The 23,556-nt window shown below is 45.5% G+C and overlaps 1 protein-coding gene across 4 annotated transcripts; it reads right to left on the bottom strand.

Moving 5' to 3' along the window:
* Positions 1-838: 838 nt before the first annotated feature.
* SP1 (Sp1 transcription factor) lies at positions 839-23,189 on the bottom strand. Of its 4 annotated transcripts, none has more exons than XM_081898606.1 (6): positions 23,058-23,189; positions 20,481-20,569; positions 18,220-19,657; positions 5,057-5,225; positions 3,356-3,555; positions 839-1,748 (listed from the first exon to the last, which is right to left on the bottom strand). In XM_081898606.1, the coding sequence occupies exons 1-6, from the start codon at positions 23,062-23,064 to the stop codon at positions 1,435-1,437; spliced, it is 2,217 nt and encodes a 738-aa protein (XP_081754732.1). In that variant the 5' UTR covers positions 23,065-23,189; the 3' UTR covers positions 839-1,434. The 4 variants fall into 4 exon arrangements, with proteins under 4 accessions (XP_081754732.1, XP_081754733.1, XP_081754734.1 ...); XM_081898607.1 differs by lacking the exon at positions 23,058-23,189 and adding an exon at positions 22,493-22,699; XM_081898608.1 differs by lacking the exon at positions 23,058-23,189 and adding an exon at positions 22,583-22,673.
* Positions 23,190-23,556: the final 367 nt, after the last annotated feature.

The following is a 23,556-nucleotide window of genomic DNA, read 5'->3' on the forward strand; positions in this document are numbered from 1 at the left end:
GGAAATGTCCAAATACTGCTAAGTACAGAAGATCAAAAGGCCCTGTTGCTCCTCAAAAGGCACCCTCTTCCTTCTTCATTTATTTTGGCCCTCACACATCTTCTGCAGCTTGCTGATAGCCAACAACACCCAGTCCCAGCTGCTGCATTTCCTATTCATACTGCACCCACATGGGAATGCACAATATTGCAAGGGAGCTGAATGCTACCAAAGGCAGTTTAAGGTTTTAAAAAATAAACACAAATCCAAGATACCCATCTTCCTTTCCTATTTGGTATAGCATTCACCTACCAAACCGACAAAAACACAACGGGATACAAAGCTCTAGATCTATCTTGTCCCACAGTACACACTTCCTTGGCTGAGTAAAGAGCTCACCCTTTCAAAACACACACCACCACATATGTAACATGCTTGGCACATCATCTGCATGCGTTACCAGGTTACTTGGGCCTCAGTTCCATTGCAGGTTTTATTATATGAGATTTTGACTGATTCAAATCAGAAAGTGAATAGGGCTTGTGCCAAAGGTACAGGCCTAGAAGTGACTGCAGCAGCAGAATACATCTTAATTGCTTAACTCCCGCAACAAAATCAGAATAGAACATGTTTCAGGTCATGGACCCTACCACATGGCGGCGTGTGGGGTGGGGGGAATAGCTGATGTGCACAGATGCACTTCTCTCCAAAAGGAGAAGAAATAAGAATTAAAACCAAACAAAAAAACCCCAAGGAAATAAAGTTAAACAAACAAACAAACAAAAAAGTACCCAAATTATTGTTGTTGTTTTTTAAAATGGGGGTTGGAGAGAAGAAAGACAAACCTAAAAGCCAAGCATACAAAAAGCTAAATTTATGTTTTTATACTTACAATGTAAAATGCAATATAGCATCTGAACATAGGCTTGAGCACCACCTAACAGCTCAAGGAGTTCCAAGTTAAGGCATCTGAACAACGACCAAAGACTTTGGTCACAGCAATTTTAACCTCTCATCAAAATGAACATATTTTATAGCTTTATATAATTACAATAATAATAATAATAATATAGATTTTTTTCTGCTAAAAAGTATTTCAATGATCATATACATTTAGAACCAAGGCATGATGGCATCTGGGGTACCTAACAAGGGGGTGGACTTTTATGGGGGTGAGGGGAGAGCAAAACAAAACGAGTCAAACAGCTCAGGACCATCTCCATCATTTCCCCAGGTAATCACATCAGGCATCTGAGGGCTGACCTGGACAGCAAGCAGGCCTTATTTTGCAAGCAGTATTCCTGGGAGACCACAATGGGGGTTGGAGGCTGGGTGGTGCAGCTGAGTCCCTAATCTTTCAGCTTTTGTGTAATGAAAGATCTCATCCCTTGGACCCATTGCTACCTTGAGTATCCCACGTTTGCACAACACCTCCACCACGCAGTCCGCGGTGCCTCAAAATCCATTGCCGCTGATGTTGATTGACTGCAGATCTGCCACTTGCATGACGTTGATGCCGCTGCTGGCAAGGCGCGCAATGCTTTCGGAGCAGATTGCCTCCATGGCCACCATGTTGGTCGCAATTAGGGTCGAAGGTGTTGCCCCACTGGTGCCCTCTGCTGAAGCACCGGTGTCCATGGAGACGGCAGAGACGTCCATGGCCACGTTGTTGGGCCCCTTCTTGTTTTGGTGGGTCTTGATGTGCTTGGAGAGGTGGTCGCTCCTCATGAAGCGCTTGGGGCACTCTGGGCAGGCAAACTTCTTCTCCCCTGCAGAAAGGAAATGAGGATGAGACTGCATAGACCCCCCTCCACACTCAAAAGATCAAAGCCCTTCCACCAGCAAGCACTTCCTTATCGAAAGTGAGCAAGTGGTGCTCCAAACCAGCTGGAATCTGGTCCCTACCACCATCCATGCTCTTGTGTCCTTTTCTGGATTACTGTAAGACACTCACAAAGTGGCCTTTGAAGATGGCTCTAGTGTGGAATGCAAGTGCTTGTGTGGTGACAATGCCTAGCTATACACTGCACACAGCACCTATTTTAGCAGATGAAATTCTCTCCCATTTCCTTCTGTGCCCAAGTCAAGTGCTGGTTATTACTTTTATAACCCTAAATAACTAAGACCCAGTGCTGTCTCAAGAGAAGCCTTCTCCCAGCAAACTTCCTTAAGATCTGCAGAGAAGGCTTCACTTTGGGGAACACCCATGTGCAAAGTGAGATGAGCTAGCACACAAGGCATGGCCTTCTCTGAAACAGCATCCATTCTAACTGTCTTTCTCGGTGATATCTGCCTTATGCCATCTGCATATGCCTGTTGCTGGGTGTGGTCTTTTTTTAAAAAAACAACAACATATTTTCATAAGCTGTTTCTAATTACTTTTCCATTATTGCTCAAGTTTATTTGCTGATTTACAGTAACTTTCATCTACCATTATAGGAAGCACGTTTTTAGTAGCATTTATTTTAGCTTCAGCAAATTTTGGAAAGCAATTGTGTTTTTACAAATGATATGCAAAGCAGCATCTGAAAAAGAAGCTTCTAAACGAATGTGCGTAGTGCAACATTTAAAATGCAATGCTCTGGCATACAGTTACTCCACTAGCTGTAGTTCTTAATGTGTTATATTTCTGCTCTAATTGGGACACAGCTGAAATGTGGAGTGAGCAAGGGTACGGATGCTATAAAAATAACATCTTCCCATTTCTTAAACCTGGGCAATATCCAACAAATGTGTTCTGTCAGGACAATGATTTCTGTTTGTGAAACAGAACTTCCCCCAAATCTGTTCTAGGGGATCCCCCAAATCTTCCACAGCAGATTTAGGGAGGGTGCAGTGTATGGGGGGGTAGGAAAGTGGGGGGATTCCCCACTGCACAAGCAGTAATCCTTGTGCTGGCAGGACACATTTGCTGGATACTGTTCCTGTGTTTGTGAGACCATAGCCTGAAGACTCACTATATTTTAGTAAGATCTAATTTATATATTTTAACTGCTGCTATATCTGTCTTGTCCCTGTTATACCAAACTGCAAGTTTAAATATATCCCTATTGTGTTTCGTGGCTTCCCTGATTTTGTATGTGAGCTGGAACTGGTCTGTGACCAAAATAATTCCTTCATTCATTCATAGCCTGAAGAAGGGTCTTCAATCCATAGCAGAGAGGATGACTATCTGCCCTTTAACAAGAACTCTGTAGCAGCTGGAGTCCGGAGTTTATAAGAAACACATCACTAGGGAATTCTGGGGTTCTGCTGGATGAGATCAGCCTTGCATTCACGAAGGGTTCCAACATTCCTACAGCACTTGTTCCAATCATTCCTTTGCCCTGAGCTGATGGTGCTGCTTGTTCAAACCACACCAGGTCCTTGCACTTACCTGTATGTGTCCGCTTGTGTCGCTGCAGTTCATCACTGCGTGTGAAGCGCTTGCCACAAAACATCCAGGAACACACAAACGGCCGCTCTCCGGTATGCCACCGAAGGTGGGCACGCAGATGAGATGTCTTCCCATACACTTTCCCACAGCCTGGGATGTGGCAGATATGCTGCTTCTTTTTCCCTGGATCCCCAGTGCCCCTAAAAATAGTCCCATACATAGAATCCTTTTAATATTTTTGGAAATGCTCAGTGTATTTTCACTAGATATGCTTAAGTGAATAAATCCCAGTTGTATTAATGTGCTTTCTCAGTCTCTTACGTCTTCTGAATCCCTTCCCAATTCTCAGTCTTTACCTTGAGACCAGCATCATGTTACATCCTGCGCGTCTCTAAAATGTGTGTGTGTGTTTTGTGTACTTCTAACCCACTTTAAACCAATAAAATAATATAACACGGATCTCCCTTTAAAATTAGATGCTCTACAGCTACACAAATAATAAGGCCAACGAGACCACTTACTATCAGCCTCGCTATCAGATTCCCACATTAGTGGACAGTTATTTTTCAGTTCTCTCAAGCAGATTTATAGACCAGCCTGTTCTAAGAGATCAGGAAGAGAGTCAATGGGTCCTGTAACTACAAGGAGACAATTCCCTATCTCAAATACGTGTGCTTTAATTTTTTCTTTGCTGGTTTAAGTGATGGTTATTTCAATTGCAAGCCACCTTGAGAGGCCTCTAGTGGACTGAAAGGCAAAATGCTGAACAAACATATCTAAGCAGGTGCTCTCTGCTCATCTATGGCTAATATTTTAAACAATGGCCATAAATTACCTCATTCCCACCCCTACCTTTACTTTGCACTAATTGCTTGTGCAGGTTTCATGTCCTGAATACAGGCAGTTTATGTTTAATTGCTACAACAAGGAAGTTGAGTTTCTGTAGCACAGTTAATTACGCTCATTCATTGGATTGGTATAGGCAGATGCTACATTATTCGGCTCTGGAAATGTGATTTATTTATTTTAAGCCCAGATCCATAATTGGGTGAGGAAATGTAGGAAATAAATGGGACAGCAAAATAAATGCAGATGGTAATGGAGGAATCATGCTGGATAAGAGTTGGAGGAAAGAATCCATGGGTGCTGCTGGAAGGCTCCCCATTGGTTCCAGGCACCCAGAAAATGAACACTTCATTTCCCATGAGCACCATGAGAAGCTTTATTTTGTTAGTATTGCAATCAGAAGCAAAGGCAACATAAGCCTGATTGTAGCTCCCCATCATGTAACCCTGGCAAAACTTTGGTCTACATGGAAGCACAAGATGCACAACTTCACCTGAAACCACCGACATCCTACCCAGGCAGCTCTAAGCACTGAAATCTTGCAGCAGGGTGATTGGGGCTAAGACTCCTCTCACAGAAAATAAACTGGTTGAACAAATCATTCTCTCCCACCCCAGCTACATGGAACCCAGGAACTGTAATTTTGGGAGGGAACAAGGAGGGCTGGCTACCCTCCTGCAGATATTTCTCCACCTCCTCAAAACAATTCCCAGTATTCTTTGAGGATGTGTACTTGCTGCTAATGAAAGTCCTGGATGCAAAAGATGACAAAAGAACGCCAAGCCAACTCCATCCCTCACTTGCACCACAGCAGACAACACATTAATGACACATGCTATGCCTGCGCAACCTTACCTTCCTTCGTTGTCTTTGCAGTAGGGGCAAGTGCATGCTTCTCTGCGCATCCTTCGACCTTGCTGCGGCTGAGCATCCGGGCTGGCCTCTCCTTCTTCAACGGTTGTCCCATCATCAGCCAGCCCGTCGCCACCGGTGCCGTGAAGGCTGAGGTGGGTGTTATGATCACCTGCGGGAAAACAATTTTGCTTTGGATTTCACTATCAAAATGGCAATGGTACACACAACCTACAGAAAAAGAACAATCCGGTTAAAACCAACACCGCATTCGGCTTTTCAGTTTAGCTGTCTGGGTGGTTTCTCTCCCCATCCTGCCCCAAAGGAAATGAGAAAATTACTCTTTGGAGTAGTGAGCAAATGGAGAGCTTTCACATTTTCCAGTGAGGAACAGTTCTTGCATCTCCCACAGGCAACTTCCAAAAAAATCCCCATACGCATGTTGCCCAATGGTTCTTTCCCCTCCTCTCCCCTGCAGCCCCCTATGCACTCTCAAAATCTGCTCTAGGGGCTTGGAGGTCCCTCCAGAGCAGATTCCGAGTGCCTGTGCAAGGAGGAAGACAAAGTCCTGCTGTGTGCACAGTGCTTCTCTGTTTTGACTAACTGCAGTTCATCATTAAGCTCAAAACAGTGGTTCATCTTCACTATGGTTTGTTGAAAGCTAGCTACCTTCATTTAAACCACAGCTGAGATTAACCGCAGCTTGTTGGGTTCAGAAGACACAAACTGCTGCTGATCCAAAACGAAGTGAACACTTCCTAACTCCTTGTAGCCACCCTGGAGGACAAAGTAGTACTTACTCAGTAACTGTTGTCTAAGAATATGAAAACTATCTGAAGCTACTAAATCCCCACCACTACAGTAGGTTGCACTGGGGCCTAGATTCTTTTGAAGTCTAAAGTTTTTACCTTATGTATTACACATTACAGCTTTGTTCAAGTTTCTTTGTTTGGGAACTTACAAAAGTGCTGGGCTTAACAGAAAGATTTTTTAAAGTATCCGTTTAACGGGAAATGATTGTAGTAGCACCCGGGGAGCTAATCTGCAAAACAGATGCGAACCATCCCAATAATAGAGAGAGAAAAGGCAATAAATACAGCAGGCTGGGAGAGAGAATAGTTTAAGTAGTGCTTCTCCTAAGGAAGATATCAGGGGTATTTTTTTTCCTGGGAGCCTGCTAGCTGGCTAATTACTATGATCACAGAAAGCATACATAAAGTTGAAAAATCATCTGTTAACAGCCCATGCACCATATTCTCTCCTCCTTTCTCTCAAAAGCCAATATCCAATTACAAAAACCATAGGAATTATAGCACAACACTGATGAGTTTTCAAATGCAGGCAAGGATATAAAACATTTTGTAAAGGGAGGGGAACCCTGAATGAGTGGGGCACTTTCAAGGCTATCAATTTTAGTTTCCATTTTATTGGGCCGTTCTTATGCTGTCATCTAATTGCTTCTTCCATATCTCCCCGCTACACTTCCCAAATAGTTTATTTTCCTACAAGCTTCGCTGCTTGATTATTTCCACGCATTGGGGGGAGTGAGGCGGGGAGAGGAGTATCACGCAAATCGTAACAGATGCAAAACGCAGCAGGCTGAGCAATCTGTTTTCAGAGGCAATTAGCATATGCCAGTAGTATGGTCCAGTTCACTCATTTCCATCGGACCAAGGCATACATAAAGCCGTTAGGAGTCTGCAATACAAATTGTGCAGTTAGCTCTGCAACGCGGCTTCCATTTAAAAGAAGATACACAATCGCTCCTCAAAGCCATTGCTGTCAATCAACCTCCAATGCATATGCCATCGCAGTACTCAAGAGTATGGGACAAAAATGCACCGTTGTCTAAGGTGGGTGTGATTCTCAGGTAATGCTGGGGGGGGGGGCGCGACTATGCCATAGGGGTTATCTAGTAAAATGCAAGCACCCTCTGGTCCCAGGTTAGACACTCAGCATCTTATACAGTGCTTTGAAATATTTCACATGAATTATCTTGATAATCTTTTAACAGCACAGGCCTAGTATATTATTCTACACTGAAAAGGGGGTGGAGGGCTGGACACCCTGACAAACAACTGGTGCATTATACGATTGTGAACTAGGCGTTAGGACACTCATCTCCACTGCCAGCTATCAACAGCCACCTCTGACAACCCTTTGTTGTGGAACAACAGAAAGAGAAGGCTGCTGCCCTCATGCCCGGGCATCTGAGCTTACTAGAGGCATCTGGTTGGCCACTGTGAGGAACAGGATGCTGGCCTGCATAGATCTTTGATTTGACCCAGCAAGGAATATTTGTTTATGCCTGGGTTGCTGTTTTTTTGAGGGGGGGGGATTTACTGAAAACAAGGGTGTGTTGGAAACAGAATTGTAGCGTTGGAAAGGATCCCCTGAGGGTGATCTAGTCCAACCACACAGCACAAAGCACAGCCATCCCTGGGTGGACTCAAACCACCAACTTTCTGGTTAGTAGCCAGAGACACTGACCTATTGCACCAATTGAATTATTTTATCTCTTCACTGCATTTTGGTCCAAGTAATATGTTCTTGCCTCCCTATTAACAAGCTTATGTGTTGCCCTGAGTAGTCACTTGCCGTACAAGGAAGTTCTGACATCGGTAACACCGGATAGTTGCGCAAACATGAGACCTGCTAAACCAGTATGTCTGAATTGTAAACTGGACCAAATTACAACTCTCAAGTTTTTGTTTATTAGCTCACCACACTAAAGAAAAATCTGGTTCCAGGTGGAAATTTAAAAATGGTACAATACCAGGACTGTAAGCAAAGAGACATGGAATAAATGTGAGGAAATGACGCATTAAAATAAATTAAGTACTGGTGATGAGGCAGAAGATTTACATTAATACATTAGCTGCCCTGAGCCCAGTCTTGGCTGGGGAGGGCGGGATATAAATAAAAAATTACTATTATTATTAATACACTATTTTAGGAAGATGCAAGCATATGAAAGAAATACTTATTGCTGTGTAAAACTTTATTCTGTTTACTTTGTGCTTGAAGTTAATAAATAGTAATAATGAGCTTCAAATCTAGTTTGATTCATGTGCCAAGCAAATTGCAATATTTGGTACTGGGATCCAACACGAGTTAAAATGTGCTCATTTTTTTTTATTTGCTGTTTCTTGTAGCCATAGAAACAGCTGACAAAACTAGTGGAGCTGGTTCTGAGTAAGATTACTTCACTTTAGTTACTGAACCTTTTTTGAGGACTACACTGAGATTTGAGACCTACTGAAGACAGTGACGTTGTCATACACCAGTCTTCAAAATCTGTGCTGGGGTTCTAGCCATTCTAAGCAGGGTTTTATCGCTCTCAATAAAACTTATTTGTGTCCAGATGTCTGGCTTAATTTGCTTGCAGTTAGGACTATGAAGTTACTCAAGATTGCATATCTTATTTCTAACACCAGGGGAGAGATGGGGGGGCGGGAATCTATGGAATATGAGAACCCGACGCTGGCTTCTAGGAATCTGAATTCTGCCCTCCAGCGTCTGTTGCTGTACACTTATAAACAAGTTGCATTTTAAAGCTTATTTGCTTGCCTTTTGTCCCCACATTACCTTACATTAGAGGCAGGAACCTTTTTCAAACTGAGGGCTGTATTTCCTTGTGGGTTACTTGGGGGGAGTGCATGCCAGTGGTGGGCGGGCAGGGCCAGAATAAAGGCTGCATTCCAGCCACAGATGTTTCTACACACCTCTCCATCCAGGAGAGCAAAGTACTTAAGGAGGGCTGGTAGCAGATATGGATTGGAGAGAATCCTAAATGACACATACAGAATTGTGGAGGGCCATGCCTGTCCCCTGCTCTTGCACCTAATGTTCTCAGTCCATGCCTTTGGTGCAGATGGTAGTTGTTTCTTGACAAATCCTCACTTATCTCTGGGCAAATTGCCCCAGATTGTCTCTTTCTTTAATTCTTATTTTGTTGAGAGTTTATCTTGAAGTCAAAACCGGCAATGCCCTCTAGCAGCCAAGGGATAAAGTGCAGCCTCTGCACAAGCCCTGGCATGCCCCAACTCCTGTTTCGATTTCCAAGCCTCAAAATAAGATACGCAAAGAGGGGTATAGAAAATTCTAGATCCCACTTACTTGACTACCTTCTAGCACTAAAGTAGAAGTCACAGGTGTTCTCTTATCAGGCATTTGCTCTTCTGCTTTTCACTTGGAATGCCTGTGTACCTCTGCACATTAATACACCTCACTTCCTTAAGGTTCCCTATACCAGCTCACAATCCAGGTCCAATTCATTGCAAGTACCAGAGATGATGGATGAAGAAAAAATATTATGAAAGCAAGCTTTAAACCGCAGATTAATCAAAGCTTTGGCTGATTCATCTGCAGGGGCAATTCTAAACAAAGTGAGGCTGAGAGTTAAGGGCACGCACATTTTTATTTCTTAAGGCTACAGTGGTGCCCCGCAAGACGAACGCCTCGTAAGACAGAAAACCCGCTAGATGAAAGGGTTTTCTGTTTTGGAGGCGCTTCGCAAAACGAATTTCCCTATGGGCTTGCTTCGCAAGACGAAAGTTCCTGCGGGTTTTTTCCCCTCCCCCCCCCTTTTCTAAGCAGCTAAGCCACTTATCAGCGGATCCGCTAAATCGCTAAAAGCCGCTAAACCGCTAAGCTGTCAATGGGCTTGCTTCGCAAGACGAAAAAACCGCTATACGAAGAGCCTCACGGAATGGATTAATTTCGTCTTGCGAGGCACCACTGTATTTCCATTACATTGCATCATCATTAAATAGAATGGAGACAATATTATGTCCTACACCCCAATACTCTTTGCTTATAAAGTTCCCAGTTCCCTTCCTTTTTAATATCTCAAAAGGAACCTATATTGAAGTCTGACTTGTAAGAGGTAGATGACAGATCAGTTAATTTTTTGTCCAGGTGACAGCTCTACGGAAAAACTCCATAGTTTATAATCAATGAGAACGAGAGAAGCTACCAAGTCAATTCACGGACTTTTCAAAACCCTCTGTAGAATTCTGTGACAGCCAGAATACTCTGATGGCAGCAGATTTTCTACACCCATCAACCTTGAATTACCTGCACCATCAAGACAAAATGAGTCTTGATGTTTGCCACCACAGTTTGCCACCCAGAAACATTTAAAGAATAATGAAGCTAGGAAGTGCCCACATGGCTATCAATTACATGCCAACCCTTCCAGCAACGTCATGGATAGTTTTTGGCTAGCTAGACCAAAGTAATAGCAAATGGCTAATTGGATAGAAATCAGATTCAATGCAACTGGAGCTGGAAGAGAAGCAGGATGCCCTAGGGAAGTCTGAACTCTAACTTCTTAGGGTGGGGTGGGGCTACGGTTAAGTACAACAAGGGCATCTCTAGAGTTGGCCATGGTGCAGGGAGGGCTGCAACTCGAGGCCTTCAAAAGCTACAGCTACTAGCTTGGAGAGGTCAGGAACAAGCAACTTCCCCAGTCACTGAGGCCACTTCTCTTGTTAGGCAAGCTGAAACCAGCTAATCCTCAAAACCAAGAAGCCTAATTCAGCTATCCTCCCTCTCTCATGGTGTCTTTCCTGCTTATCATCCACTGAGTAGAGAACTGAAAGGCAGTTCTTGCCCAAGAATCCTCTGGTCAAAGTTCACAAAGTTGCTAAACACTGATCTCTCTACTTTATTGCATGCAAACACAAAATCAACACTTTCTTCCTTCTGAATGAAGTGGTAGACTCCAAGCCTAAAAGTTTGCAGAGTCATCAATAAGAAAAATTTGGTAACTTGGGACTAAAAGCCCAAAACCTGTCAACGCTGTGTCAAATGACTAGATGTTCTGAGAACCTCTCCTCCAAATAAAGTGAGTTTTGCTCAACTGCTTTATTTTAGGGTTGGTGCCAGCACACATGTTCACAAAGCAGACTGGAGTGTTACAACAACAAAAGAAGCCACTATTGCCCCATACTTCAAGTATGAGTTAAGGAAGAATACAAGAGGAAGGATTATAAAGTGTCAGGTTGTTGTTGTTTTTACCATGTGTTACCAGGATTCCTTTAACTATTTGTTTAATGCGGTGATCACTGCCAGCCGTTTTGGAAAGTTTGCCATGAGCATAATAGCACAAATTAAGTGCTTGCTGTGTTATATACGAACTTCCCCCCTGCCAACTGCTATCCAAGACATCAGGAGAGTAAAGGCAAAGGTAAAGGGACCGCTGACCATTAGGTCTAGTCGCGGACGACTCTGGGGTTGTGGCGCTCATCTTGCTTCATTGGCCGAGGGAGCTGGCATACAGCTTTCCGGTCATGTGGCCAGCATGACTAAGCCGCTGCTGGCGAACCAGAGCACTTCTACGTGCTTTCAAACTGCTAGGTCGGCAGGAGCAGGGACCAAGCAACGGGAGCTCACCCCGTTGCGGGGATTCGATATTGCCAACCTTCTGATCGGCAAGCCCTAGGCTCTGTGGTTTAACCCACAGCGCCACCTGCATCCCTATCAGGAGAGTAGGTGGGGGCAATTCTGTGTCATTGCAAAGCTCCTGGGTCTCTCTCCTGCACTCCAATCCAAGGGAACCATGTGGCTTCCCATTGATGAACTCACCCAAAGCACATCCCTTACAGAAAGCATAGAATCATGGCGTTGGAATTGACCCTGAGGATCATCTAGTCCAACCCGATATGCAGCTGTTTCATATGGGGATCAAATCTATGACCTTGGTATTATCAGCACTATGCTCTGACCCAGAGGTATTCAACCTTTTTGAGTCCACAGCTCTCTTTACCAACTGCATTCTTTCTGTGGCACCCCTATGGGGCTCAGGAGTCCAGTTATGTCACCCCTTGCCTGCACAGCTGGCAGCCTCTCACCCTTTCTCAAACACCCTCCCTTGTGGAATGTCCCCTCAGCCTCCTCTCCCCTTTCATTGGAAGTCCTCTGAGCAGCTGCTTCTGCCACCCCGGTCTCTGAACTGCACCCCCACTCCCACCCCAAAGAGAGGTGCATCCCAGAGACACCATTCGTCTGTGGAGCTTATAGCCAGGGCTGCTGCAATAAACAGCTGTGCAAGCCTTTTGGAGGTAGAGATGTGAGAAGGCATCAGAAGAGGGAGGGAAAGAAAGAGGGACAGAGGCCAGTGTTGCCCGCGGCACCCCTGACCACCATTCAAGGCACCCCCAGGGTGCCACGACACATTGGTTAAAAACCACTGGTCTAACCAACTTACCTATCCAGCTGTGAAGAAATATCTATGCCGAGATAACTTTTTAAAGTCTGCACAGCAGTTTTACAAATAAATGTCTTCCACTGGACTATCAACACAATCAAATGCCAACATACCCAAATGTCACCTATAGTTAAAATGCAGGCATGGGACTTCAGCTGTTGTTGGAATACTTCTGACCACGGGCCATGCTGACTATAGATGATGGGAGTTGCAGTCCAATAACATCTGGCGGGTCACAGATTCCTAGTCAGCTTTGGGTTGAAAGGAAGCAAGCACCCAAACTAGAACACAGTCATGCAATGTGCCTTAGTGCCTTCTTCATGGCCTAACGGCACAATGAACGTTTGTGCAGAGCCACTGAAAGAACAGAGTTGTCTTCGGGCCTAGACATTCTGTGTACTCAAACACTCTTTCCTCATTTAAAAAACACTTCACTTATTAAATATCTTGTGCACTAAAAGAGGCAAGAGCCCCACATCTCGCCACAGAGCAAGTTGAAAGTTGCACTGTTAGCTCTTGAACAAACGACTTGATTTCAGAAGCTTAACTTTCTAGTTTGCTTTATTTGAAGAACCATGCTAGAAAGAATTAGGACACAACACATATGTGTTGTGATCTGCAAAACTTACTTATTTTTTCACAAGCATGATGAACTGCAGCTCATATATATGCTCCCTTTGATGTATCCTTTTAGTTTTTAAATAAAACATAGTAATTGTTCTAAACAATTACACATGGCTACCATGAATTATCCCTTAGAATACATTTGCTCTCTAGTTGAGCAGAATGAATTAAATATATTTTTTTGCCTTTTGGCTCACTGCTCTTTCTTTAACCGACATCCTTGTCTCTCGTCAAACTTGCTATTCAGTGTGTTTTAATTTCTAGCTCAGTGTTGGCTAATCACCATGCCGAATATTAGTAAGCCATACTCAATGTGCCGTTCTATCACCGGAAGTGGCCTGGATTACACTAAAACAGTAGTTTGACTAGTCTCACCTACATGACGAATCACACCTTAAGATGGCCAAAAGTGACAGGTGGATGGGACCCCAAATTTGGGCCTTCAGCTGTTTCTGGACTACAATTCCAATCACCCCTGCTAGCTACGGATGATGGGAGTTGTAGTCCCAAAACAGCTGGAAACCCAAGTTGAGAAACCCTGCATCAGGGCAATAGGATGCTGGCAACTCCAATGGAAGTCAGAGAAGAGGAAAGGAAATGAACGGCTAAAAGCAGCTATAAACATGAAAGACTGTGTCAAGCATTCAAAGAAACCAAAAGAAGGCATTTACTGGAGGCACAACAACCATGCCCTGTTCTCAACTACCCCATACTCTATCATCACATTCAGTAGGCTCAAAACGGGCTGTGCGCATGCAGGAATGCAGAAAAGTGGCAATGTGGCACTGGGCATTGAATTCAGCTTTGTAGGGAGCTGAGCTCCCCCCCCTTTTTTTAAATAAGGTGTTTTAATCTACCCCTTGCGGCTGTGAAGATATGTTTGAAGTGTGTGGGCAATGCCTGCTGAAATCTCAGCAGCCAGAGAAATTGCTCAATATGGCTTCCTGTGGTCAGAAGGTAGAACTTTACTGCCCTGGAAACATCCTTGCCCACGATTTGCAGAATGAGAAACTGTTAATAAAAAATAAATTAAGTAAATATGCCATTTTTGTGGGCTACAGAATTTCACTTTTCTTGGTGCAGAGTTCAGAGATAATATTCTTATAATAATCTGAATGTGATCTAGCCCTCTCAGCATGAAAATCTGATACACCACAATGTGAGAGAAGCAGGATGTACACTAAACCATGACTACTAATGAGGGACACATTTGCAAACAAGCGGCTATGTGGAAAGATGCCAAGAACAAAAACCTCACCTGCAGTTCTGCACGTTACAAAAACAGTTTCCCCAAAGCAGCTTAATTACCCTTTGTGAAGGAAAGAGAAGCTAAACTAGGCAACACTTAAAAATCATTCTCTGGTTCTCCAACTCACTGGAGAGACTTCTTTTCAAATGCACTACTTAATGTTTAAACATGCACCATTCCCAGAAACCAATGCAAAATAGGAGCAAGAACAAACAAGACAGGCTTTCTAAACAGAATTGCTTTTCCCAAGCAGTATTAGATCTCTTTCAAAACAAGGCTGCACATTTTGAGTGCCAACAGCTAGTTTTAGTGTACCTTTATACAAATCTATGGACTTAAATCTACTGTCTTAAGAGTAGACTGTTTGCAACAGAATCATGTTTTTTGCTCACCAGTGGCCCTTTGTAACAAATGGCAGCCTTTGTGCCATTCTGAATGCTACACATTTCAACAGTGATATCATAGCCATAATGCATCCTTCCTTTGTCTTTCTAAATATACATTCAAACTACCTCCACACTGTATAGCTGCGTAAAAATCTCCTTTAAGTACAAATACTTAAAGCATTTGTACCCCATGCCCTACCCACAGGCTTACAATAAAAAAGTGACACTAAAGGGAAGAGGAACAGGGACGGAAGAAGAAAATCTAAACCTGAACTAAGGCACCAGTTATTCAACAGTTGTTCCTATGATGACCAGCTGTCACAGTTCAGGGGCAATGAGGTGCCTGATGGAGCTGGTCTCTCACCCCAGAACTGATGTAGTAAGCAAGGAGGCCTGATGGAGTTGGCCTGTCCAATATGGTTCTGGGGCTGATAGGAACTGTAGTTTGAAATATCCGGAGGGCACCCAGTTGGCAAAGGCTGCTGTATGCAATGCCCTGTCTCTGCTGGACTGATTATGAATCTGAATGGTTAATGTCACCAACTGATGGGGGGTCAGCTATGAGTCAGCCATTCCTAGTTCAAATCTCAACTTAGCTCACACAACTATCCTTTGCCCAATTGCCTAAGAGAGTTGTAGGAGGAAGAGATGGAAACTGCACAGCTCAGGACCAGTGGTGTCCAAACTTTTTTAAAAGAGGGCTAGATTTAGGCTCTGAGGGCCAACCAAAGTTTCTGACCTTTTTTTAAGGGTTGAAGTTTTTTTTTTAGGGTTGAAGTTGTTGAGAGTTTTTTAGGATTTTACCCCAGGAAATAAACTGCCACAGGAGCCAGATTAAACTGACCAGCGGGCCGGATTAGGCCCCCCGAAACAGACTTTGGACATGCCTGTACTACTGGAAAACTTAAGGTCAGACACTTCCGTGGTGGCCAAATTTGGCCCTCCAGCTGTGGAGGGCCAGTGGCCAGGGATTATGAGAATTGTAATCCCAAAACAACTGAATGGCCAAGTTTGGTCACCGCTGCTTTAGGGTTTATTTTGTCTACAACCAAAAGGGCTAAAATACTTTATTCTCATTTTTAAGAAATGCAAATGCAAAACAAGGGTTGTATTTGCAGATAACGTGACACAAAAACCCACAGTTATTAACCACAACCTGACACCTATCATATGTAACAGGCAGGCTGAGGCTGGGCTGCATTGCAACCTAGTGTTATTTATATCCACATCTGCATCCATGAGGGCAATGCACCTACCAGCTACATCTTAGCAATAGCAACCTTCCTTGATTTCTATGCATGTTTCAGAGCAAGTATACGGAACCTTTGGCCCTCCAGATGTTACTGGGCTCCAGTTCCAATCAGCACTAGCCAGAATGGCTAACAGTCAGTGGCGATGTAAGTTGGGAGTCCAGAAACATCTGCAGATGCAATGATTCCCCATCCCGGTTTAAGCATTGCAGATCCTGGGAGTAGTCATGGCCAAGGACAATGAGCTCTTGGTTCACACATTATTTTGTTTCTATGACTGAAGACATAGGTCAGACATCTACAACAACAAAGAGCATCAAAGTGACATGTGGTCTATCCTTGGACTATCTGACTATCAAGGTCTGGTGAAGGACATAATCTTTTTTCAGTAAAAGCAGCACTCCACTCCAATCGTGCCCCTGGAGCTGCTCCTCAGAGAGGAAAACTTTTTGGATTAAACCACTTGAAGTCCACAAGTTTTTCCACTTATAATCAACAGCAGCTGAGGTGTGTGTGTAATAGCTGAGTAGCACTGAGGCAGGCACCCCCAAACTCAGCCCTCCAGCTGTTTTGGGACTACAACTCCCATCATCCCTAGCTAACAGGACCAGTGGTCAGGGATCATGGGAACTGTAGTCCCAAAACATCTGGAGGGCCGAGTTTGGGGGTGCCCGTACTAAGGTATAGGGGAGATTATATCCCCCTCTCAGCAGCCCATACCTCAGACTTTAGAAAAGGGGAATTATGTTAGGAACTCTAAATACTAAGCTTCACTGTAACATGAAGTTTAGCCCCGTGTCAACAGCATACAATTTATTCATTTTAAAAGATACAATTCTGCTCCTTCCAAGTCCCAGAGGTCTCATCCTAAAGTTAATGTAATAAATATCTATTATCTTATGGTTTCAGATCTTTTGAATTCCACATCACGTCACAAGAATGAATGTAACACAGCTAGGCTACAACCCTGGACACACTTATTTGAGAGTTACTCTGAGCTCATTGGCATTTGTGACTCAACACAGCATGTTTATTCTTTTCCCCCACCCATCCTCTTCAGCTTCTGGAATTTCTCTTATTCCTATTCCCTATGTGCAATCCTGAATTCCCAGGCCACAAGGGTTTTACTTGCACATTCTTTGCCATCCACTGATATCACTGAGCAAGGGAGGAGTTAACAATGCATAAAGCATCCTCAGTGAACTTTGGAAACAGTGATCTCAGAAAACGGGAACACAGTGACTGGATCCCTAACCAGTGGCTGTATTTATAAATCTTGTGTTATACTGTTACGTTACATGAACAAAGGGGGGGAAATTCCACATTTAAACGACTGATACACAGGGAGCCTCAAAAAGAATAAATAAACCACAGCTTGGTTAATGCAACCAGGCGGAGAGCCAATCACTTATGGCATCAATTTCTCCCCATGGCGAAGCCTAAGACATTGAGCCATCTCTGTAGATCTTGGGGGCAGGGGTTTACTTTGGACATTTTCTGCAGCTGGGTGGAAGGTGTTTCCCTGTAGCACTACTTAATCATACTGTGGTGTGTGTGTGCGCGCGCTGCAGCTTTGTGGATCCAGCCAAACTTGCGGGTCTTTTCCATCCGGTCATCACTCCACCAGGAAGGAAGGAAGTGACTGGATGGAAAAGATCTAGGTGTTGGGTTCAGATTTGGTATTTACACATTTTGCAGCTACATGAGATCATACTACACAAAAGCAGCTTCTGTGGAGAAATAAATAAGAGAAGCATTTTTTAACACCCCTCCACAACTCCATTATTTCAAAAATGGTTGCTGGGAGTGTGCCAGATCTGCTTTGCCACTTAGCTGGTCACTCCAGAAATGGCCAGCTCTCTACACAGTCGCAAGCGTTATAAAGTATATTTATAGGCAGGCAGCCATCATAGCATTAACAGCCATCTAAATCTACCTAGAATATTACTGGGGAAACCCAGCCAGATGGGCAGGGTATAAAGAATAAATTATTATTATTATTATTATTATTATTATTATTATTATTATTATTATTATTAGTGAAAGAAAATGAGAAGTAATAAATAGTCTTCCGTATGGAAGGTCCCAACGTAAATTTATGATGTTATTATAACTGGCATTAGTGCCATAGTATACTGCAAGATATGGACATTCTACATTTTTAAAACTTTCTGAAACAGTGGTCTTCAAATATGAAACAACCCTCAACTGGGCATATCTTAATAATACGGCAAAGCCTTGAAAATTCTGATACATTTTCAGAACTGGAAATGCAACTGTAATTTTTGTAGTTTGTGTCCTCATTTGCAATCTTCAGCATGTTTGCACTGACACTTCCAATGCATTTCCACTAGCAATGAAGGGCAGAAACTTGCCCTTCTAAAATAGAAACTGATCTCAACCCCAACCTTGCTTTAGCAACCTTGCTAAAATCTCCCACTTACCTGTGGCATTTGTTATAGTGAGTGGAAGCCCTTGCAGCTGATGAAGCTGGATCCCAGATCCCAGGGCCCCCAGGTTAATGGTCTGAAGGCCTGGCACAGAGGAAAGCTGAGCGGCATTTACAGTGACGGTGCCACTGGGCAGAGAGGCAGAAGCGATGGGGGTCAGTGTCGTGTTGGTGCTCCCTGTCTGCCCCAGGGAGACTCCTTGCACGGGAGCCAAGGCGATTGTCTGAGCTTGAGGGTTCTGAACCTGAAGATTCTGCAGCTGAATCGTCTGCCAGCTCACCTGCCCGTTTGGCCCCATAGTGGGTGTTCGAATAAAGATTGGACCAGCATTGGGGAGAGCCTGGATCTGCAGGTTCTGCAAGGCATCTTGGGTAGTAAAAGTCTGGCCAGCTTGCCCTCCTTGAACAAGCTGAGGCTGCACCAGGATCTGCTGTTGCTGCTGCTGCTGGTTTTGATCAGCATCTTTCTGCTGCCCTTGCTGGACTGTCACTCCAGCCAACTGCAGAGCATCAGTATTTTGAGCACTTCCTGTCCTCTGAGGCGCCTGCACCTGAACGTTTGTTCCCAGAGTGCCGCTGGTGGAAAAATTCATGATGCTCAAATTACCTGTTGTGGTAGTGGTATTGTAGCTGTTGGCATTGGTAAAGAAAGCGGCAGAATTGGCCTGGGACACAGCCGTGCTGGAGGAACTGACAGAGGCGCCAGATGTTGCTGGTTGAGAGCCACTCTCGCTAGAGCCAGAGGTGCTTAGAGTAACCGACTGAGAAGTGGGTGCCAAACTGGCTGCAATGCTATTGACAGGCAACAAAGTGATATTGCCATTCAAAGCCAGTGGCACATTGGTGACATACTGAGTCTGCCCTGACAGGGCATTCACTCCCTGAATGGGGACAGCCTGCTGCAGAAGATTTGGCATGGCAGCCAGGATATTGCCTGTCCCCGACTGATTTGCAATGAGCTGCTGGTTCGTCCCAGGGATGATCTGCAATTGGCCATTGGCATCCTGTTGGACGCTGACTTGGGTAGGGGTGGTGGCAAACTGCAACTGTTGGCCATCCACAGTTTGAAACTGGGGAATCACCCGGTACTGAATACTGGGTATCATTCCTGGCAAGCCCGTGAGGACTTGCTGGCCCTGCATGTTAGGGGTGGTAGTAACCACATACTGCCCTGTGGTAGCAGGTCGGTTTTTGGATGACGAATCATTCTCATCATTGCTTGTGTTCCCTTGGTCTTTGGGGGAGTCAGAAGTCCCAGAGGGAGTAGAAATTAGTTGCCAACCATTTGCATTCTGGGAGATATGAGTTGCAGCAGTGAGGTCCAGTTCATTTGAGCCTCCTTGTTGTCCCTGTGATCCATCAGCATTCTCATTGGGAGATTCAATCCTGCTGCATGTTGCAGCCAGCAGAGCCAGAGGGGAAGGCTGGGACTCCTATCAGGAAACACAAGACAGAGAGAGGAGGAGTCAGGCACTTGCCTCACTTTCCGGGGGTTTGTACAAAACAAGGAAAAGCTAAGGAGGAGCATACAAGCAAGACAGCCTATTGGAAGCTGTTGAACCACCCACTACAAGCAGCAGAGACTGCAAACATCGGACTCACAAGCACAGTACAGATCAGCTGCAGTGAGAACAGCTTTCACCGCCAAGAAGATTTCTAACAAATACATCCTCCACCACGGTGTGACTTTCAATCACAAACAGCCTTCAAAACCCACAGGAGGCAGTGATGGCCACCAACCTAGATGGCTTTAAAAGAGGATTACAGTAGGTAGATTCATGGAGGATGGGGACTATGAAAGGCTACTAGCCAAGATGGCTATGCTTTGCCTCCACAGTTGGCGGAAGCAATACTTCTAAATACCAGATGCTGGAAGCCATCTTCTTGTGTTCAAATCCTGCTTGCTGGTCTCGCACAGGCATCTGATCAGACCCACAAACCAAAGGCAAGACAGCTGCACAGTCCAACAATTCTTAAATGCGGAAGTTCAAATGATAAAGCTCACAGGGGCACTGCTAGAATTTGGAGGAGCAGCCTTTAATTAACCCACCATCTTCTATGACTGCTCTATTTCCCCCCCTACTCAGTCTCCAAGCACAAAAGGATGCAAGAATTCTAAGATTTTAGAGCATGTTCATGAGTAACTGAAACGGTTACATCCAATGAAACTGAAAATGAGAACGTTTCATCATAATATTCTTCAAAGCTCCCCGCATACAAACAGAAACCGTTGCCTATTTTAGAACCCCCACTTACCTGGCCCTCACAGTTCCGTCCATCATTACTGCAGCTTTCTTCTACCTTCTCAGTTTTGACAATAACCATTTCTTCTGAAATATCATGGTCTGCATGGGAATTGGGGGTGCAGGAAGGAAAAAAGAAAAGAGTGAAGACAGAATGGTCAAACACGTACGACAAAGCAAGCAGCTCTACCAGGAGGAAGAACACAGTTTGAAAATACAGATTTAAAAAATAGGGACTTTGAGCATTCTTAGTTACTGTTAAGTAATTCACTTCACTGCAGACAACTCAAAGTATTATGGTTAAGCACCTGGTGTTGTATTGGATAATGGAAAATATAAGTACCTTGCCTTTGGAAAATGTGCTGAAAAGCATCTAGCACCCTGAAGAGCTAACCTTGAGTTAAGGTCTGGGGGCGGGAGAGCAGAAGGAAGAGAGCGTGTTGTGGGGCAGATATTAGAGAAAACAGACAGCACTAGTGTAGTGAACAGTGCTGGGATTGAACCAGGAAGACCCATACTCCAATTCCTGCTTAGCTACAAAGTTTATGAGCATCCCTGAACAAGTCTCAGCTTGACATACCTCACAGAACTGTTCAGAGGATGAGAAGGAATGATATCATGAACTCCTTCAAGAAAGGGCAGGGTACAAATACAACAATAACATCTCAGTTAGCCTTTAAAGGGCACCAACCAACATACCAGAAGGGGGTGATATGCATCATGTATCATCAATGAAAAATTAAGTCAGATGGTGGTGGCAGGGTAGTGGGAGGAGGACGTGCTGTCACATATGTGAAAATAAGATGGCCTCTCCTCACTGAACCAAGCTGTTGTTAATCATAATTGTTGGTGTACAAACTCACAACCACCACATAAAGCAGGCTAGGCAAAGAAATGGTGACTCAAGGATTGTCATATCTCTTGCACCACAAGGATCACTTCCTCCTCACTACTGGTATAGAAGCAATTTTTAAAGCTCTAGAGACACACATTAAATAGCAAATCTGGCAAACAACTCAGGCTGAAAGCCAGGTGGAAAACAATCTTCTTAGCAGATTCAATAGACTCTGTGCTCCCATACTACCATATACAACATGAACAGCTTTTTCCGTGTTTCAGTATTTAAAACTCAGTTGGGAATACCACCCAGTATTCTCAGAGTGCCCTTTACATCTGCATATTGGGGGGGTTGCCCCCAAGGGGAATTATCAAGCCTATTTTTAACAGCCTTCCTCACACCATGTCACTAAAATTTTAATTTTCAGTGGCATGCCACTATAAGAAAAAAGGTATCCCCCTTGCTGAAACACACTTCTTTATTTAGTAGTGATGTATCAAGATACCCTGGAATCCCCTTCATACCTTTCAGGTATGAAGCCATTAAAAAAAGAATCATCTGTCTGGACCTGGGGAAGCAGCTGCATGAGTCAGTCCCAAGTGGCGCAGGAGTTATGCAAACTTCTGACTTGCGGTTGATCCAACAAGGAGCTCTGCACCGCTCTAAGCCTTGCATACTTAGTGTATAGCAAAGCTTGCCAAGCAAAGTTTCAAGTCCTAATCATTGAAGAGTTCCAAGTGAATACAACCTTATTTTAAGGCCCCAAACAGTTTATGGAAAAGACAGGACAGGAGAAATTATCTGGGAAATCCAAGTGTGCGTGGGATCGTTTTAAAAAAGAACCAGCAGTAAGTTACTGAAGACTGCCTTCCTATATTTAGGAGATGTGTGTCTGGCATATGGGCCTAGGCCTCTCTTGAGTTTCTGTCAACCAAATCGCAGTGTTGGAAGGGACCACGAGGCTCTCCAGCCCAAACCATATTGCAATGCAGGAATCTTTCGCCCAACGTGGGGATCGAACCCCCCACCCTCATGCTCCACCTCGGAAGCAAAGAGCTTAGCCTAGCTATACTTACTCCTGCCGCCCTCCTCCCCGCCCCATGCGGGCAAGCTCGTGAGGGAAACCCACGCGCGGGGGAAAGCAACTCTGCACATGCTCAGGAACGCTCCGCCGCTCCTTCACTAACCTCGGTTATTCTGAGAATTACCGCAGCTTGAGCCCTAGCCCAAGTCGCGCAGCGAAGGGAACCTATTTCCCCTTTCCTTTAAACACACACCCCGAGAGACAAGCGCCTGCTTCTGCCTCACGGCTTTGGGCCGCACGGCGACGGAGGCTCCTCCGGTGGTGGAGGAGGAGGAGCGGCGGCTGCTGCTACGGCGGAGGCTGCTCCTTCCTTCCCGCCGGGAAATTCCCACCCCCAGCCGTATTCCTGCCCCCACCTGGTCCCGCCCTGGACACCCCCCCCCCGGCACACCCGCGCGCTGGGCCCTGCCCTGGTCCCTGAGGCGACTTGCCGCCCTCCTCCTGCTGCGCTTCCTCCACCCCCCAATGCACTAGCCCCGCTCCCCTTCCCGCGGGCCCCTCCCCGAAGGGCTTCCCCTGCCCAGGCGGCTCCCGCCCGGCTTGCCCTCCCCTCAGCCGGGCTCGTTACCCCTCCCCCGCCCGGGTCCCTCCGCCCGGGGGGCTGGGCGGGGCGGGGCGCGGGGAGGGAGGCGGCGCCCCCCGCCCGCCCGCGATGGTCCCGTCCTTACCGCTCATGTTGGCCGACGGGGGGAGGCGAACCCAAGTGGCGCCAGAGGGGTGGGCGGGGCGGGGGGCAGCGAAGTCGGTGACGAGGCAGCCTAACCCCACCGGTGACCGCCAAAGGGTTGGCGAGGGGAGGGAGCTGGCGCCGACACGGCCCCGAACTCCAGGGCACGCCTCCTGCCGCGGCGCCCAATCACGGAGCCGGGAGGGGATGGCGGGAGGCGGAGGTTAGCCGTGAGTGGCGTGACGCCCGGCCATTAGGGCGGGAACGAGGCGGGGTTTTGTCGCGGGGCGGGAGGGGGAAGTGAGAAAGGAGCAGGAGTAATTTACGAAAAGCTCCGCGGCGGTAGGCCTTTCGGGAAACGCCTCTAGGTGAGGCCCCACCCAATGGTGGGAGGCGGGGCTTGGCCGAAAGCTCTTCTGAACTCGCTGTTCCGAGTGGGGCGGGCAGGAGGCAAAATAAATAACAGGCGGCGCCGACGGCCAATCGCGGGAGGGGGGGTT

Source organism: Podarcis melisellensis (genome assembly GCF_964234715.1).
Source record: "Podarcis melisellensis genome assembly, chromosome: 2".
NCBI classification, from domain to species: Eukaryota; Metazoa; Chordata; class Lepidosauria; order Squamata; family Lacertidae; genus Podarcis; species Podarcis melisellensis.